The sequence below is a fragment of the Lichenostomus cassidix genome, unplaced genomic scaffold, assembly GCF_008360975.1.
Source record: "Lichenostomus cassidix isolate B80296 unplaced genomic scaffold, HeHo_3.0 HiC_scaffold_40, whole genome shotgun sequence".
Classification (NCBI taxonomy): domain Eukaryota; kingdom Metazoa; phylum Chordata; class Aves; order Passeriformes; family Meliphagidae; genus Lichenostomus; species Lichenostomus cassidix.
The window spans coordinates 1,563,156-1,579,519 of record NW_028147459.1 but is presented as its reverse complement, the minus strand read 5'-3'; the positions used below and the strand labels follow the sequence as shown (position 1 = coordinate 1,579,519).

General features: G+C 56.4%; 1 protein-coding gene and 1 long non-coding RNA gene across 2 annotated transcripts; both read left to right on the top strand.

Annotated features, from left to right (window-relative positions):
- Positions 1 to 16,172, top strand: LOC146422480 (ubiquitin-like modifier-activating enzyme 1). The gene is made up of 11 exons (XM_085046198.1): positions 1 to 189; positions 1,970 to 2,034; positions 3,034 to 3,229; positions 4,329 to 4,403; positions 7,266 to 7,455; positions 9,452 to 9,540; positions 10,337 to 10,429; positions 12,904 to 13,095; positions 14,191 to 14,292; positions 14,761 to 14,861; positions 16,037 to 16,172. Exons 1-11 carry the CDS (start codon positions 1 to 3, stop codon positions 16,170 to 16,172), a joined length of 1,428 nt encoding a protein of 475 aa, XP_084902324.1.
- Positions 8,325 to 9,441, top strand: LOC146422481 (uncharacterized). The gene is made up of 5 exons (XR_014848167.1): positions 8,325 to 8,552; positions 8,662 to 8,720; positions 9,118 to 9,137; positions 9,243 to 9,272; positions 9,343 to 9,441. It is a non-coding gene; the product is annotated as an uncharacterized LOC146422481 (long non-coding RNA).
- Positions 16,173 to 16,364: the final 192 nt, after the last annotated feature.

Genomic DNA, 16,364 nt, shown 5'->3' with positions numbered 1-16,364 from the left:
ATGGACCGGCGCTGCGTCTATTACCGGAAGCCGCTGCTGGAGTCGGGCACGCTGGGCACCAAGGGCAACGTGCAGGTGGTGATCCCGTTCCTGAGCGAGTCCTACAGCTCCAGCCAGGACCCCCCCGAGAAGGCCATCCCCATCTGCACCCTCAAGAACTTCCCCAACGCCATCGAGCACACGCTGCAGGTGAGGGCAGGTGTGCCCAGGTGTGCCCAGGTGTGCCTGGGTATCTGCCAGGTGTGCCCAGGTGTGCCTGGGTATCTGTCAGGTGTGCCCAGGTATCCCCCAGGTGTGCCTGGGTATCTGTCAGGTGTGCCCAGGTATCCCCCAGGTGTGCCCAGGTACCTGCCAGGTGTGCCCAGGTGTGCCCAGGTACCTGCCAGGTGTGCCCAGGTACCTGACAGGTGAGGACAGGTGTCCCCCAGGTGTGCCCAGGTGTGCCTGGGTACCTGCCAGGTGTGCGCAGGTACCTGACAGGTGAGGACAGGTGTCCCCCAGGTGTGCCCAGGTACTTGTCAGGTGTGCCCAGGTGTGCCTGGGTACCTGTCAGGTGTGCCCAGGTATCCCCCAGGTGTCCCCAGGTGTGCCTGGGTGTCTGTCAGGTGTGCCCAGGTACCTGCCAGGTGTGCCCAGCTATCCCACAGGTGTCCCCAGACATCTTCCAGGTGTGCCCAGGTACCTCCCAGGTGTCCGCAGGTACCTGACAGGTGTGCCCAGGTACCTGCCAGGTGTCCCCAGGTGTGCCCAGGCACCTCCCAGGTGTGCCCAGATACCTGCCAGGTGTACCCAACTGTGCCCAGATGTTCCCCAGGTGTGCCCAGGTGTGCCTGGGTACCTGCCAGGCGTGCCCAGGTATCTCCCAGGCGTCCCCAGGTACCTCCAGGTGTGCCTGGATGTCCCCAGGTACCTGCCAGGTGCCCCCCAGGTATGCCCAGGCACCTCCCAGGTGTGCCCAGGTATCCCCCAGGTGTCCACAGGTACCTGCCAGGTGTGCCCAGGTGTGCCCAGATGTGTCACATACCTGCCAGGTGCGCCCAGGTGTGCCCAGGTATCTCCCAGGTGTTAGAGTCCTTCCTCTCTTGGGGCATTCCAGATGTTTAGGTTCCTCATGAAGGTTTCCTACACATCTGGGTGCTGTTTAGGGAGTCCTGGGGGCATTAGGGTCTCGTTTTGGGGGATCCCAGACAGTGAGGTTCCGTTTTTGGGGGCCATGGACACTGCAGTCATGGTTTTTGGGGGTCCTGGACACTGGGGTCCTGGTTTATGGGGGGTTCTGGACACTGAGTCCCTGTTTTGGGAGGTCCTGGACACCAGATTCCCTAATATTTGGGGTTCTCGACACAGAGAGTTCCAGTTTTGGGGAGTCCTGGACACTGGGGTCCCTGGTTTTTGGGGGGTCCTGGACCCCAGGGTTCTGGTTTTTGGGGTCCTGGACACTGGAGTCCCTGGTTTTTGGGGTCCTGGACATCGTGGTTGTGTTTTTGGGGTCCTGGACACTGGGGGTTCCAGCTTTGGGGATCCTGGACACTGGGGTCCCTGTTTTTTGGGGGGGTTCTGAACCCCAGGGTTCTGGTTTTTTGGGGTCCTGAACACCATGGTTCTGGTTTTGGGGGGTCCTGGACACTGAGTCCCTGTTTTTTTGGGGTCTTGGACACCAGGTTTCCAGTTTTGGGGGGTCCTGGACACTGCAGTCCTGATTTTTGGGGTCCTGGACACTATGGTTGTGTTTCTGGGGGTCTTGGACCCTGGGGTCCCTGGTTTTTTAGGGTCCTGAACACCTGGTTCCCTAATTTTTGGGGTTCTCAACACTGGGGGTTACAGTTTTGGGGGGTCCTGGACACTGAGTCCCTGTTTTTTTGGGGTCCTGGACACCAGGTTTCCAGTTTTTGGGGTCCTGGACCCTGGGGTCCCTGGTTTTTGGGGTCCCCTGGTTTTTGGGACCCCCAGTGACACTGTGTCCCCGCAGTGGGCGCGTGACGAGTTTGAGGGACTCTTCAAGCAGCCAGCGGAGAACGTGAACCAATACCTGATGTGAGTGTGGGGACAGGGGGGACAGGGGGACAGGGGGACAGGGGGACAGGGGGACAGGGGGACAGTTGGGGACAGGGGGACAGGGGGACAGGGCACCCCAAATCCCACAGGAATCACCCCAATACCTGATGTGAATGTGGGGACAGGGGGGACAGGGGGACAGCAGGGACAGGGGGACAGGGGGGACAGGGGGACAGGGGGACAGTTGGGGACAGGGGGACAGGGGGACAGGGGGACAGTTGGGGACAGGGGGACAGGGGGACAGGGGACAGGGGGACAGCAGGGACAGGGGGACAGGGGGGACAGCAGGGACAGGGGGACAGTTAGGGACAGGAGGGACAGGGCACCCCAAATCCCACAGGAATCACCCCAAAACCTGATGTGAGTGTGGGGACCCTTCACTTGGCTGGGATCCCCCATAATCCCCTGTCCCCCTTTTTCCAGGGACCCCAAATTCCTGGAGAAGCTCCTAGGACCCCTGCAGACCCCATAACCCCTTTTTCCCCCAGGGACCCCAAATTCCTGTAGCAGACCCTACAAACCCCATAACCCTCTGTCCCCCATTTTCCCCCAGGGACCCCAAATTCCTGGAGAGAACCCTACTGACCCCATAACCCCCTGTCCCCCTTTTTCCCCCAGGGACCCCAGATTCCATAACTCCTTTTCCCCCCAGGGGCCCCAAGTTCCTGAAGAGCACCCTGCAAACCCCATAACCCCGTGTCCCCCATTTTCCAGGGACCCCAAATTCCTGTAGCAGACCCTACAGACCCCATAACCCCATTTTTCCCCCCATTTCCCCTTAGGGACCCCAAGTTCCTGGAGCGGACCCTGCTGACCCCATAACCCCATTTTTCCCCCCTTTTCCCCTTTAGGGACCCCAAGTTCCTGGAGCGGACCCCATAACCCCCTGTCCCCCCATTTCCCCTTTAGGGACCCCAAGTTCCTGGAGCTGACCCCAGGGGTCCTGCTGACCCCATAACCCCTTTTTTCCCCCTTTAGGGACCCCAAGTTCCTGGAGCGGACCCTGCGGCTGGCCGGCACTCAGCCGCTGGAGGTGCTGGAGGCTGTCCAGCGCAGCCTGGTCACCGACCGGCCGCACGGCTGGCCAGACTGCGTGGCCTGGGCCTGTCGCCATTGGCATCGCCAGTACAGCAACAACATCCGCCAGCTGCTGCACAACTTCCCCCCGGGACAGGTGGGGTTATGGGGTTTGGGGTTTATGGGGTTTATGGGGTTTATGGGGTTTGGGGGGATTGGGAACTCTAAATGCGTTGTTGATCCTAAATGTTTTGTTAATCGTAAATAGGGTGTGAAGCCTGAAATAGGTTATTTACCTTAAATAGTTTGTTAATGCTAAATATCTTGTTGACCCCAAATTAACCCCAAATATCTCCTTAACACTAAATGTCTCATTGATCCCAAATACCTTGTTGACCCCAAATTAACCCCAAATAGCTCCTTAACCCTAAATATGTCATTGACCCCAAATCCCTCGTTAACCGTAAATATCTCGTTGACCCCAAATACCTCATTAACCCCAAAATCCCTCGTTAACCCTGCTGCACAACTTCCCCCCGGGACAGGTGGGGTTTGGGGGGTTTATGGCGTTTGGGGGGTCTGGGGGTTTTGGGGGGTTTGGGAACCCTAAATGCATTGTTGATCCTAAATGTTTTGTTAATTGCAAATAACTTGTTAACTCTAAATAACGTTGTTTACCCTGAATATTTTGTTAATCTCAAGTACCTTGTTGAGCCCAAATTAACTCTAAATAGTTCCTTAACCCTAAATATGTCATTGACCCCAAATACCTTGTTAACCCCAAATATTTCCTTGACCCCAAATTATTTCCTTGACCCCAAATCCCTTATTAACCCCAAAGACCCCAAAACCCTCATTAACCCCAAATCCCTCGTTAACCCCAAATGCCTCGTTAGCCCCACATGCCTCATTAACCCCAAATCCCTCATTAATCCCTAATCCCTCGTTAACCCCAAACACCTCATTAACCCCAAATCCCTTGTTAACCCCAAATCCCTCATTAACCCCAAAGACCCTAAATCCCTCGTTAACCCCAAATCCCTCATTAACCCCAAACACTTCGTTAACCCCAAATACCCCAAATCCCTCCTTAACCCCAAATTATTTCCTTAACCCCAGATCCCTTATTAACCCCAAAGACCCCAAATCTCTCGTTAACCTCAAATCCCTCATTAACCCCAAATCCCTCATTAACCCCAAATCCCTCGTTAACCCCAAATCCCTCATTAACCCCAAACACCTCGTTAACCCCACAGAAAACGAACTCGGGGACCTTGTTCTGGTCGGGGCCCAAGCGCTGCCCCCATCCCCTCGTCTTCGACCCCGATAACGTGAGTGGGGACTGGGGCTGGGTTTGGGGTTTGTCACCTGGGCGGGGGGATGTCACCTCTGGGAGCCATCGTCCCATAAATCATCCCGAAAATCGTCCCAGAAATTGTCCCGAAATTGTCCCAGAAATTGTCCCGAAATTGTCCCAAAATCGTCCTGAAAATCATCCCATAAATCATCCAAAAATTGACCCAAAAATCGTCCCAGAAATTGTCCCAAAAATCATCCCATGAATCATCGAAAATTGTCCTGAAAATCGTCCCATAAATCATCCAAAAAATCATCCCAGAAATAGTCCCAAAAATCATCCCAGAAATTGTCCCAAAATTGTCCCAAAAATTGTCCCAAAAATCATCCAAAAAATCATCCCAGAAATAGTCCCAAAAATCATCCCAGAAATTGTCCCAAAAATTGTCCCATAAATCATCCCGAAAATCGTCCCAGAAATTGTCCCAAAATCGTCCTAGAAATTGTCCCAAAAATTGTCTCAGAAATCATCCTGAAAATCGTCCCAGAAATTGTCCCGAAAATCATCCCATAAATGATCCCAAAAAATCGTCCCATAAATCATCCAAAATTGTCCTGAAAATTGTCCCAAAAATCATCCCAAAAATCGTCCCAGAAATTGTCCCGGAAATTGTCCCAAAAATCATCCCATAAATGATTCCAAAAAATCGTCCCATAAATCATCCAAAAAATCATCCCATAAATCATCCCAAAAATTGTCCCATAAATCATCCAAAAATCATTCCATAAATCATCCTGAAAATTGTCCCAGAAATTGTCCCAAAATTGTCCCAAAAATTGTCCCAAAAATCATCCAAAAAATCGTCCCATAAATCATCCCATAAATCATCCAAAAATTGTCCCATAAATCAACCAACCCCAAAACTGTCCCAAAAATCATCCCAAAATTCAAAATTAGCATCCTGGAAATCATCCCAAAAATCATCCAAAAATTGTCCCAAAAATTCATCCCAATAACGGTCCCATAAATGATCCAAAAATGGTCCCAAAAACCAACCCCAAAACTGTTCCAAAAATCATCCCGAAATTCAAAATTAGCATCCCAAAAATCATCCCAAAAATGATCCCAAAAGTCATCGCTGGGTGTTCTTTGTCACCATTGGGTTCTGGTTTTTGGGTGTCATCTGTGTCCTTTGGGTGTCACCTGTCACCTGTGGGTGTTACCTGCCTCCTTAAGTGCCACCTGGTTACCTGTGGTTGTCACCTGTCACCCTTTAGTGCCACCCCATCACCTCTGGGTGTCCCCTGTCACCCTTTAGTGCCACCACACGCACTTGGGCTGCCACACTGTCCCCTCTGGCTGCCACCTCATCCCCTTTGGGTGTCCCCTGTCCCCTCCAGGTGCCACCCCACCCCATGGTCACCCCCTGACCATGCCCCATGCCCCGTGGGTGTCACACCATCACCTTTGGCTGCCACGCTGTCACCTCTGGGTGTCACCTGTCACCTCTGACCACCCCCTGACAGTGCCACCCCTGCCCCCTGGGTGTCACCTCCAGTCACCCCACACCGCTGTCCCCTGTCCCCGCTCACCCCATGCCACTGTCCCCTGTCACCCCGTGCTGCTGCCCCCGTCATCCCGTGCCACTGTCCCCTGTCCCCCGGTGACCCGTGTCACTGTCCCCTGTCCCCGCTCACCCCGCGCTGCTGTCCCATCACCCCGCTCACCCCATGCCACTGTCCCCTGTCACCCTGCTCACCCCGTCACTGTCCCCTGTCCCCACTCACCCCATGCCACTGCCCCCTGTCACCGCATGCTGCTGTCCCCTGTCCCCCTGTCACCCCGCACCGCTGTCCCCTGTCCCCTGGTGACCATGTGCTACTGTCACCTGTCACCCTGTGCCGCTGTCCCCTGTATCCCTGTCACCCCGTGCCAGTGTCACCCCTGCCCCCTGGGTGTCCCCTGTCCCCTGTCACCCCGCACCGCTGTCCCATCACCCTGCTCACCCCGTGCCGCTGTCCCCTGTCACCCCATGCCACTGTCCCTGCTCACCCCATGCTGCTGTCCCCTGTCCCCACTCACCCTGCGTCACTGTCCCCTGTCCCCGCTGACCCGGTGTCGCTGTCCCCCATCCCCGGTCACCCCATGCTGCTATCGCCTGTCACCCCGTGTCACTGTCCCCTGTCCCCTGCTCACCCGGTGTCACTGTCCCCTGTCTCTGCTCACCCTATGCCAATGTCCTCTGTCACCCCATGCCGCTGTTCCCTGTCCCTGCTCACCCCGTGTCACTATCCCCTGTCACCCCGTGTCACTGCCCCCTGCTCACCCCATGTCACTGTCCCCTGTCCCCTGTCACCCCATGCCACTATCCCCTGTCCCCGCTCACCCCACACCACTGTCCCTTATCACTCTGGTGACCCCGTGCTGCTGTCCCCTGTCACCCCGTGCCGCTGTCCCCTGTCACCCCATGCCGCTGTCCCCTGTCACCCCATGCCACTGTCCCCTGTCACCCCGTGCCGCTGTCCCGTCACCTCTGGGCGCCACCCCTTCCCCCTGGGTGTCACCTGTCTCCCGCTCACCCTGTGTCACTGTCCCCTGTCCCCGCTCACCCCACGCCGCTGTTCCCTGTCTCCCAGTGACCCCATGTCATTGTCCCCCGTCCCCCTGTCACCCCGTGTCACTGTCCCCTCACCCGGTGTTGCTGTCCCCTCAGCCCCCTGGGTGTCACTGTCCCCCGTCCCCCGGTGACCCCGTGTCACTGTCCCCTCACCCGGTGTCCCTGTCCCCTCACCCGGTGTCACTGTCCCCTCACCTGGTGTCACTGTCCCCTCACCCGGTGTCACTGTCCCCTCACCCGGTGTCGCTGTCCCCTCACCCGGTGTCGCTGTCCCCGCAGCCCCTGCACCTGGACTACGTGGTGGCGGCTGCCAACCTGTTTGCGCAGAGCTATGGCATCGCGGGCTCCAGGGACAGGGCGGCGGTGGCAGAGCTGCTGCGCCACGTCCGAGTGCCACCCTTCGCCCCCAAGGCTGGCGTCAGGATCCACGTGTCCGACCAGGAGCTGCAGAGCGCCAACGCCGCCCTGGGTGAGACTGGGGGCACTGGGAGGGACTGGGGGGACTGGGAGGGACTGGGAGGGACTGGAGAGGATTGGGAGGGACTGGGAGGGACTGGAGAGGATTGGGAGGGACTGGGGAGGATTGGGATGGACTGGGAGGGACTGGAGGGACTGGGAGAGGGGCTGGAGGGGACTGGGAGGGATTGGGATTGAACTGGGGGAATTGGGATGGACTGGGAGGGACTGGGGGAGACTGGGAGGGACTGGGAGAGGGGCTGGGGTGGACTGGGAGGGGGCTGGGGAGACCGGGGACACTGGGAGGGACTGGGAGAGTGCTGGGAGGACTGGGGGACTGGGGAGCTGCCAATGCCACACTGGGTGAGACTGGGGGGCACTGGGAGGGACTGGGGGGACTGGGAGAGGGGTTGGGAGAGGATTGGGAGGGACTGGGTGAGGGGCTGGGAGGGACTGGAGGGCACTGAGAGAGGACTGGGGGGCACTGGGAGGGACTGGAATTGAACTGGGGGGGACTGGGATGGACTGGGAGCAACTGGGAGGGACTGGAAGGGACTGGAGGGGACTGGGAAGGACTGGGAGGGACTGGGAACATCTTGGGAGGCACTGGGGGAGACTAGGAGGGACTGGGAGCACTGGGAGAGGGACTGGGAGAGGGGCTGGGGTGTAATTGGGGGGGACTGGGGGGACTGGGAGAGGGGCTGGGAGCACTGGGAGGGACTGGGAGAGGACTGGGATTGAACTGGGGGGGACTGGGAGGGACTGGGATGGACTGGGGGGGAGTGGGGGGGAGTGGGAGGGACTGGGAACATCTTGGGAGGCACTGGGAGAGGACTGGGATTGAACTGGGGGGGACTGGGAGAGGGGCTGGGGGGGACTGGGAGCACTGGGGAGGCACTGGGAGCACCTGGGGGGCTGTAAATGCTACCTTGGGTGACAGGCTGAGGGCACTGGGAGGGACTGGGAGCAACTGGGAGCACTGGGATTGGGAAGTGCTGGGAGTACTTGGGGTACCAGGAGGGTCCTGTAAGGTTTTTTGGGGTCCCATGGGTGCTTTGAGCTCTTTCAGGGGTCCCAGGAGGCCTGTGAGGTCTTTTTGGGGTCCCATGGGTGCTGTGGGATCCCACAAGGGTGCTGTAAGGTTTTTTGGGATCCCCAGGGTTCTGTGAGGTTTTTTTGGGATCCCCAGGGTTCTGTGAGGTTTTTTGGGGTCCCACAGGTTCTGTAAGGTTTTTTGGGATCCCACGGGTTCTGTGAGGTTATTGGGTGTTCTGTGAGGTTTTTTGGGGTCCCACAGTTTCTGTGAGGTTTTTGGGGCTGCTGTGGGGTTTTTTGGGATCCCACGGGTTCTATGAGGTTTTTAGGGATTCTGTAAAGTTTTTTTGGGATCTCATGGGTTCTGTGGGGTTTTTTCGGGATGCTGTGAGGATTTTTGGGGATTCCGCAGGTTCTGTGAAATTTTTTGGGGTCTCACTGGTTCTGTGAGGTTTTTTGGGGTACTGTGAAGTTTTTGGGATCCCATGGGTTCTGTGAGATTTTCTTGGGATCCCACGGGTTCTATGAGGTTTTTAGGAGTTCTGTAAGGTTTTTTGGGGATCCCATGGGTTCTGTGAGGTTTCCTGGGGATCCCATGAGTTCTGTAAAGTTTTTTTTGGGTTCCTAACAGTTCTGTGAGGTTTTTGGGGGTGCTGTGACGTTTTTTTGGGATCCCACAGGTTCTGTGAGGTTTCCTGGGGATCCCACAGGTTTTGTAAGGTTTTTTGGGGTTTTACAAACAGGGTTTGTAAGGTTTTTTGTGAGGTTTTTTGGGGATCCCATGGGTTCTGTGAGGTTTTATGGGTTCCTAACGGTTCTTTGAGGTTTTGGGGGGTTCTGTGAGGTTTTTTGCGGGTTCTGTGAGTTGTTTGGGGGTGCTGTGACGTTTTTTGGGGTCCCACGGGTTCTGTGAGGTCTCTTGGGGGTGCCCTGAGGATTTTTGGGGTCCCACACATCCCCTGCCCACCCCGCAGACGACGGGCGCCTGGAGGAGCTGAAGGCAGCTCTGCCCAGCCCCGAGGAGCTGCCGGGATTCCGCATGTTCCCCATCGACTTCGAGAAGGTTGGTGCTGCCCCCGACCCCCTGAGACCCCTAAATCAACTCCAGGACCCCAAAAATCCCCTCCAGGACCCCTAAATTCACTTCAGGACCCCAAAATTCCCCTTCAGGACCCCTAAATTCCCCTTCAGGACCCCCAAAATCCCCTCCAGGACCCCAAAAATACCCTTCAGGACCCCTAAATCCCCTTCAGGACCCCAAAAATCTCCTTCAGGAACCCAAAATCCCCTTCAGGAACCCCTAAATTCCCCTTCAGGACCCCAAAATTCCTTCCCAGACCCCAAAATCCATTCCCAGACCCCAAAATTTCCTCCCAGACCCTAAAAATCTCCTCTAGGACCCCCAAAATCGATTTCCAGACCCCCAAAATCCACTTCCAAATCCCCCAAAACCTCTCCCAGACCCCAAAATCCATTCCCAGACCCCCAAAATTCCCTCCCAGACCCCAAAATCCACTCTTTGAGGGTCCCTGACCCCCCTGGGTGCCCCAATGACCCCCCTGGTTGTCCCTTGTCCCCTCTGGCTGTCCCCTGACCCCCCTGGCTGTCCCCTGACCCCACTGGCTGTCCCCTTGTCCCCTCTGGCTGTCCCCTTGTCCCCCTCAGGTGTCCCAATGACCCCTCTGGATGTCCCCTGACACCCCCTGGCTGTCCCCTGACCCTGCTGGGTGTCCCAATGACCCCCCCGGGTTGTCCCCTGACCCTGCTGGGTGTCCCTTGTCCCCCCTGGCTGTCCCCTTGTCCCCCCTGGCCATCCCCTGACCCCCTGGCTGTCCCCTGACCCCCCTGGCTGTCCCCAGGATGATGACACCAACTTCCACATGGATTTCATCGTCGCTGCTTCCAACCTGAGGGCAGAGAACTATGACATCCCCCCGGCCGACCGCCACAAGGTGGGGAAATGGGGGATTTATGGGGTTTTGTGGGGTTTTTATGGGGTTTTTGTGGGGTGTTGTGGGTGCTATGGGGTGTAATTGGGGTTTTTATGGGGTTTTTATGGGGTATTAGGGGTGCTCTGAGGTGTTACTGAAGTTTTTATCGGGTATTATGTGGATTTTTATGGATTATTATGGTTGCTCTGAGGTTTTATTGGGGTTTTTATGGGGCATTATGAGTGCTGTGGGCTGTTATTGGGGTTTTTATGGGGTGTTATGGCTGTTAATGGGGTTTTTACGGGGTTTTTATGGGGTTTTTGTGGGGTGTTGTGGGTGCTGTGGGGTGTTATTGGAGTTTTTATGGGGTGTTGTGGGTGCTGGGGCTTTTATGGGATATTATTGGGGCTTTTATGGGATATTATGGATGTTATTGGGGTTTTTATGGGGTATTATGGTTGTTTATGGGGTTTTTATGGGTTTTTTATGGGGTTTTTGTGGGGTGCTGTGGGGTGTTATTGGGGTTTTTATGGGTTATTATGGATGTTATTGGGGTTTTTATGGGGTATTATGGTTGTTTATGGGGTTTTTATGGGTTTCTTATGGGGTTTTTGTGGGGTGCTGTGGGTGCTGGGGGGTGTTATTGGGGTTTTTATGGGGTATTATGGATGTTATTTGGGTTTTTATGGGGTATTAGGGGTGCTCTGAGGTATTATTGGGGTTTTTATGGGGTATTATGGATGCTGTGGGGTGTTATTGGGGTTTTTATGGGGTATTATTGGTTCTGGGGGAGTCCTACAAAACCTCCAGGGCCTATCAGGCCTGCAGCCCCCCAAAGACCCTCAGGACCCTCAGTGGGGCCATTTCCCCTCACCCTAAACCCTTTTTCTCTGTCCTCAGAGCAAACTGATAGTGGGGAAGATTGTCCTGGGGTGTGCAGGGCCTACAAAACCTCCAGGGCCCATCTAGGGCCTGCTGGGGCTGCAAATGCTTCCTGAAGACCCTCAGAGCACTCAGTGGGGCCATTTCCCCTCACCCTAAACCCTTTTTCCCATTTTTAGAGCAAACTGATTACAGGGAAGATCATCCTTTCATGTGGGGTTGCAAATACCTGCTAAGGCCCCTCAGAGCCCTCTGTGAGGCCTACACCACCTCCGGGGCCCATCTGGGGCCTATGGGGCTGCAAATCCCTCCTGAGGACCCTCAGAGCCCTCTGTGGGGTCATTTCCCCTCACCCTAACCCCTTTTCCCCTATTTTTAGAGCAAACTGATAGCGGGGAAGATCATCCCTTCATGTGGGGCTGCAAATCCCTCCTGAAGCCCCTCAGAGCACTCTGTGAGGCCTACACCACCTCCAGGGCTTATTCAGGGCCTGGTGGGGCTACAAATGTCTCTTGAGGACCCTCAGGGCACTCAGTGGGGTCATTTCCCCTCACCCTAAACCCTTTTCCCCATTTTTAGGGCAAACTGATAGTGGGGAAAATCATCCCTTCATGTAGGGCCTACAAAACCTCCAGGGCCCATCCAGGGCCTGCAGATCCCTCCTGAGGACCCTCAGAGCACTCTGTGGGGTCATTTCCCCTCACCCTAAACCCTTTTTCCCATTTTTAGAGCAAACTAATCACAGGGAAGATCATCCCGGCCATCGCCACAAGGGCTTTGGGTTACTTTAGCTTATCTTTATTTATCTTTATCTTATTTTTATCTTTTACCTTTATCTTTGGGTTATTTTGTCTTTATCTTTATTTACTTTTATCTTTCTTTATTTTCATCTTTATCTTTATTTTTTGCCTTTATCTTTGGGTTCCTCCCAGTCTGTTGATGTGCTGAGTCCACCAGACCTCACCTGCTAGAACAAAACCCTAGAAAAAAAACTAAAATTCGTTTTTTTTGGGATAAAGACCAACAAGACAAACAGAACTTTCGGACTAAAGTCACACCAAATTTTTAAACTTTTATCTTTTCCCCCATTTTCAGAGCAAGCTGATCGCGGGGAAGATCATCCCACAACAGCTTTGGGTTACTTTATCTTATCTTTATTGATCTTTATCTTTTACCTTTATTTTTGGGTTCCTCCCAGTCCATTCACACGCTGAGTCCACCAGACCTCACCTGCTAGAACAAAACCCTGGAAAGAAACCTAAAATTCCTTTTCTGGTGTAAAGACAAACAGAACCTTTCGGACTAAAATCATACAAAATTTTAAAATTATTTTTTCTGTCCCCCAGAGCAAGCTGATCGCGGGGAAGATCATCCCAACCATCTCCACGATGGCTTTGGGTTACTTTATCTTGTCTTTATTTTTATTTATATTTCTCTGTCTTTATCTTTAACCTTTATTTTTGGGTTCCTCCCAATCTGTTAATATGCTGAGTCCACCAGACCTCACCTGCTAGAACAACACCCTGGAAAGAAACTTTTTTTGGGATAAAGACAAACACAACTTTCGGACTAAAATCATACAAAATTTTTAAATTATTTTTTCTGCCCCCCAGAGCAAGCTGATCGCGGGGAAGATCATCCCAGCCATCGCCACGACGACGGCGGCTGTGGTGGGTCTGGCGTGCCTGGAGCTGTACAAGCTGGTGCAGGGCCACCGCCGCCTCAGCTCCTACAAGAACGCTTTCCTCAACCTGGCGCTGCCCTTCGTGGGCTTCTCCGAGCCCCTCGCCTGCCCCCGCAACAAGGTGGGGCTATGGGGGGGTTTGGGGGGGTGATAGGAGGGGTTTGGGGTGATCTTTGGGGTCTTACAGGGTGGGATTTGGTGCCAGGAGGGGTTTGGGGTGAGGTTTGGGGTCTGGGAGGGTTGGGGGAACTGCCAGGAGGGGTTTAGGGTCGTGGTGAGGATGGTAAGGAATGGGATTTGCTGCCAGGAGGGGTTTGGGGTCACAGATGGGGGTGTTATAGGGTGGGTTTTGCTGCCAGGAGGGGTTTGGGGTCATGTTTGGGGTGTTACAGGGTGGGATTTGCTGCCAGGAGGGGTTTGGGGTGATCTTTGGGGTCTTTGGGGTCTCACAGGGTGGGATTTGGTACCAGGAGGGGTTTGGGGTCTCACAGGATGGGAGGGTGACAGGAGGGGTTTGGGGTCATGGTGGGGAGGGTGAGGAGTGGGATTTGCTGCTGAGAGAGGTTTGGGGTCACAGGTGGAGGTGTTAGAGGGTGGGTTTTGCTGCCGGGAGGGGTTTGGGGTGATCTTTGGGGTCTGGGAGGGTTGGACTGGGTGACAGGAGGGGTTTGGGGTCATGTTTGGGGTGTTACAGGGTGGGATTTGCTGCCAGGCGGGGTTTGGGGTGATGTTTGGGGTCTCACAGGGTGGGGTGCTGACAGGAGGGGTTTGGGGTCATGTTTGGGGTGTTATAGGGTGGGATTTGGTGCCAGGAGGGGTTTGGGGTGATCCCTGGGGTCTCACAGGGTGGGATTTGCTGCCAGGAGGGGTTTGGGGTGATCTTTGGGGTCTTACAACGGTGGGATTTGCTGCCAGAAGAGGTTTGGGGTCACAGATGGGGACACTGAGGGGTGGGTGGGCTTCACCTCCAGGATGGTTCTGTGACCCTGACTGTCCCTGACCCTGACCTTGACCCTGATCCCTAACCGTTCCCCTCTTGTGACCCTAACTGTCACCCCTTGGTGGCCCTAACTGTCACCCCCTGGTTACCCTGACTGTCACCCCTTGGCCCTGACTGTCACCTCTTGTGACCCTAACTGTCACCCCTGGTGTCCCTGACTGTCCCCCTGGGTGTCCCTGTCGCCCCTGGTGTCCCTGACTGTCCCCTTGTCCGCAGTACTACGAGGTGGAGTGGACGCTGTGGGACAGGTTCGAGGTGCAGGGGCTGCAGCCTGACGGACAGGAGATGACCCTGCGGCAGTTCCTCGCCTACTTCAAGGTACTGGGAGGGACTGGGAGGGACTGGGAAGGGCTAGGAGAGACTGGGAGGGACTGGGAGGGAACTGGGAAGGGCTGCAGAGGGACTGAGAAGGACTGGGAGGGACTGGGAGGGAACTGAGAGGGACTGGGATGGACTGGGAGGCACTGGGAGTGACTGGAAGGGACTGGGAGGACACTGGGGGGTTACTGGGAGAGACTGGGAGGGACTGGGTGGGACTGGGAGGGACTGGGAGGGACTGGGAGGGGTGGCCTTGGGGACAGCTGAGGGACCCCAACACAGAGCCGCAGAGGGTGGACAGTGACGTCCCCACGGCGGGCTGCGGTCACTCGAGTGACCCCAACCCCGAGTGGCACCAGGAGGGGGCGGCAGGCGAAGTCCCCTCGGTGGCCGCGATGTCCCCAAGGCCGCGGGGGTGCCGTGTGTCCCCTGCTGACCCCCCGCTGTCCCCGTTGTCCCCTGGCACAGAAGGAGCACCGGCTGGAGATCACCATGCTGTCCCAGGGCGTGTCCATGCTCTACTCCTTCTTCATGCCGGCCGCCAAGCTGCGCGAGCGCCACGACCAACCGTACGGCTTGGGGACACTGGGGACACCTGGGGACACTTGGGGACACTGGGGGACACTGGGGGACACTTGGGGACACTTGGGGACACTTGGGGACATTGGGGACACTTGGGGACACCTGGGGACACCTGGGGACACTGGGGACACTGGGGACACTGGGGACACCTGGGGACACCTGGGGACACCTGGGGACACTGGGGACACTGGGGACACTGGGGGACACTTGGAGATACTGGGAACACTGGGGACACCTGGGGACACCTGGAGATATTGGAGACACCTGGGGACACCGGGGAGGGGACACATCCCGTGGGGAAGGATGGGAGGTTTGTCCCAGGGGGTGACACAGCCATGGTTTGTCCCCAACGCGTCTGGGTGATGTCACCAGGGTGGGGTGGCCTGGCACTGCCGTTGTCCCCGCTGTCCCCCCAGGGTGACAGAGGTCACAGTGTGTGTCCTTGCTGTGTCCCCTCCTGGCCTTCACAGTGACAGATTGTGTCCCTGCTATGTCCCTGCAGGGTGACCAGTCGTGCTCCATGTCCCCTCATGTCCCCCAGGATGACAGAGATCATGTCCCAAGTCCCTCCAGGGTGACAAATCACGCTCTGTGTCCCTGCCCTGTCCCCCCATGGTGACAAATCACATTCTGTGTCCCTGCCCTGTCCCCGAGGGTGACAAACCCCCCCTGTCCCCGCATGATGACAGAGATCATGTCCCATGTCCCCCCAGGGTGACAAATCATGCCCCGTGTCCCTGCCCTGTCCCTCCAGGGTGCCAAACCCCGCCCTGTCCCCACAGTATGACAGAGATCATGTCTCATGTCCCTCCACGGTGACAAATCACCCCCCCTGTCCCCACAGGATGACAGAGATCATTTCCCATGTCCCCCCATGGTGACAAATCATGCTCTCTGTCCCTGCCATGTCCCTCCATGGTGACAAATCATGCCTTCTTGTGTCCCTGCCCTGTCCCCCCACGGTGACAACTCCCCCCCTGTCCCCGCAAGATGACAGAAATCATTTCCCATGTCCCCCCATGGTGACAAATCACGCTCTGTGTCCCTCCCTGTCACCGCAGGATGACAGAGCTCATGTCCCATGTCCCTCCAGGGTGACAAACCACACTCTGTGTCCCTCTCCTGTCCCCCCCCGGTGACTGTCCCCCCCGTGTCCCCTCAGGATGACGGAGATCGTCACGCGGGTGTCCAAGAAGAAGCTGGGCCGCCACGTCAAGGCGCTCGTGTTCGAGCTCTGCTGCAACGACGACAGCGACGCCGACATCGAGGTGCCCTACGTGCGCTACACCATCCGCTAGGGGGCGCCGCGCCCCGGCCACGCCCCCTCCCCGCGGGACACGCCCCCCGCCGCACAGGCCACGCCCCCCTCTCTCTCGGCCACGCCCACCTCCCCTCCCCCATAGTCGTTGTCGTGTCGGCCCCGCCCCCTCGGGTGGGGGAGGGGTGTGGGGGGCGGGGCCAGGGTCCCGCCCAATAAACATAGACCTTGG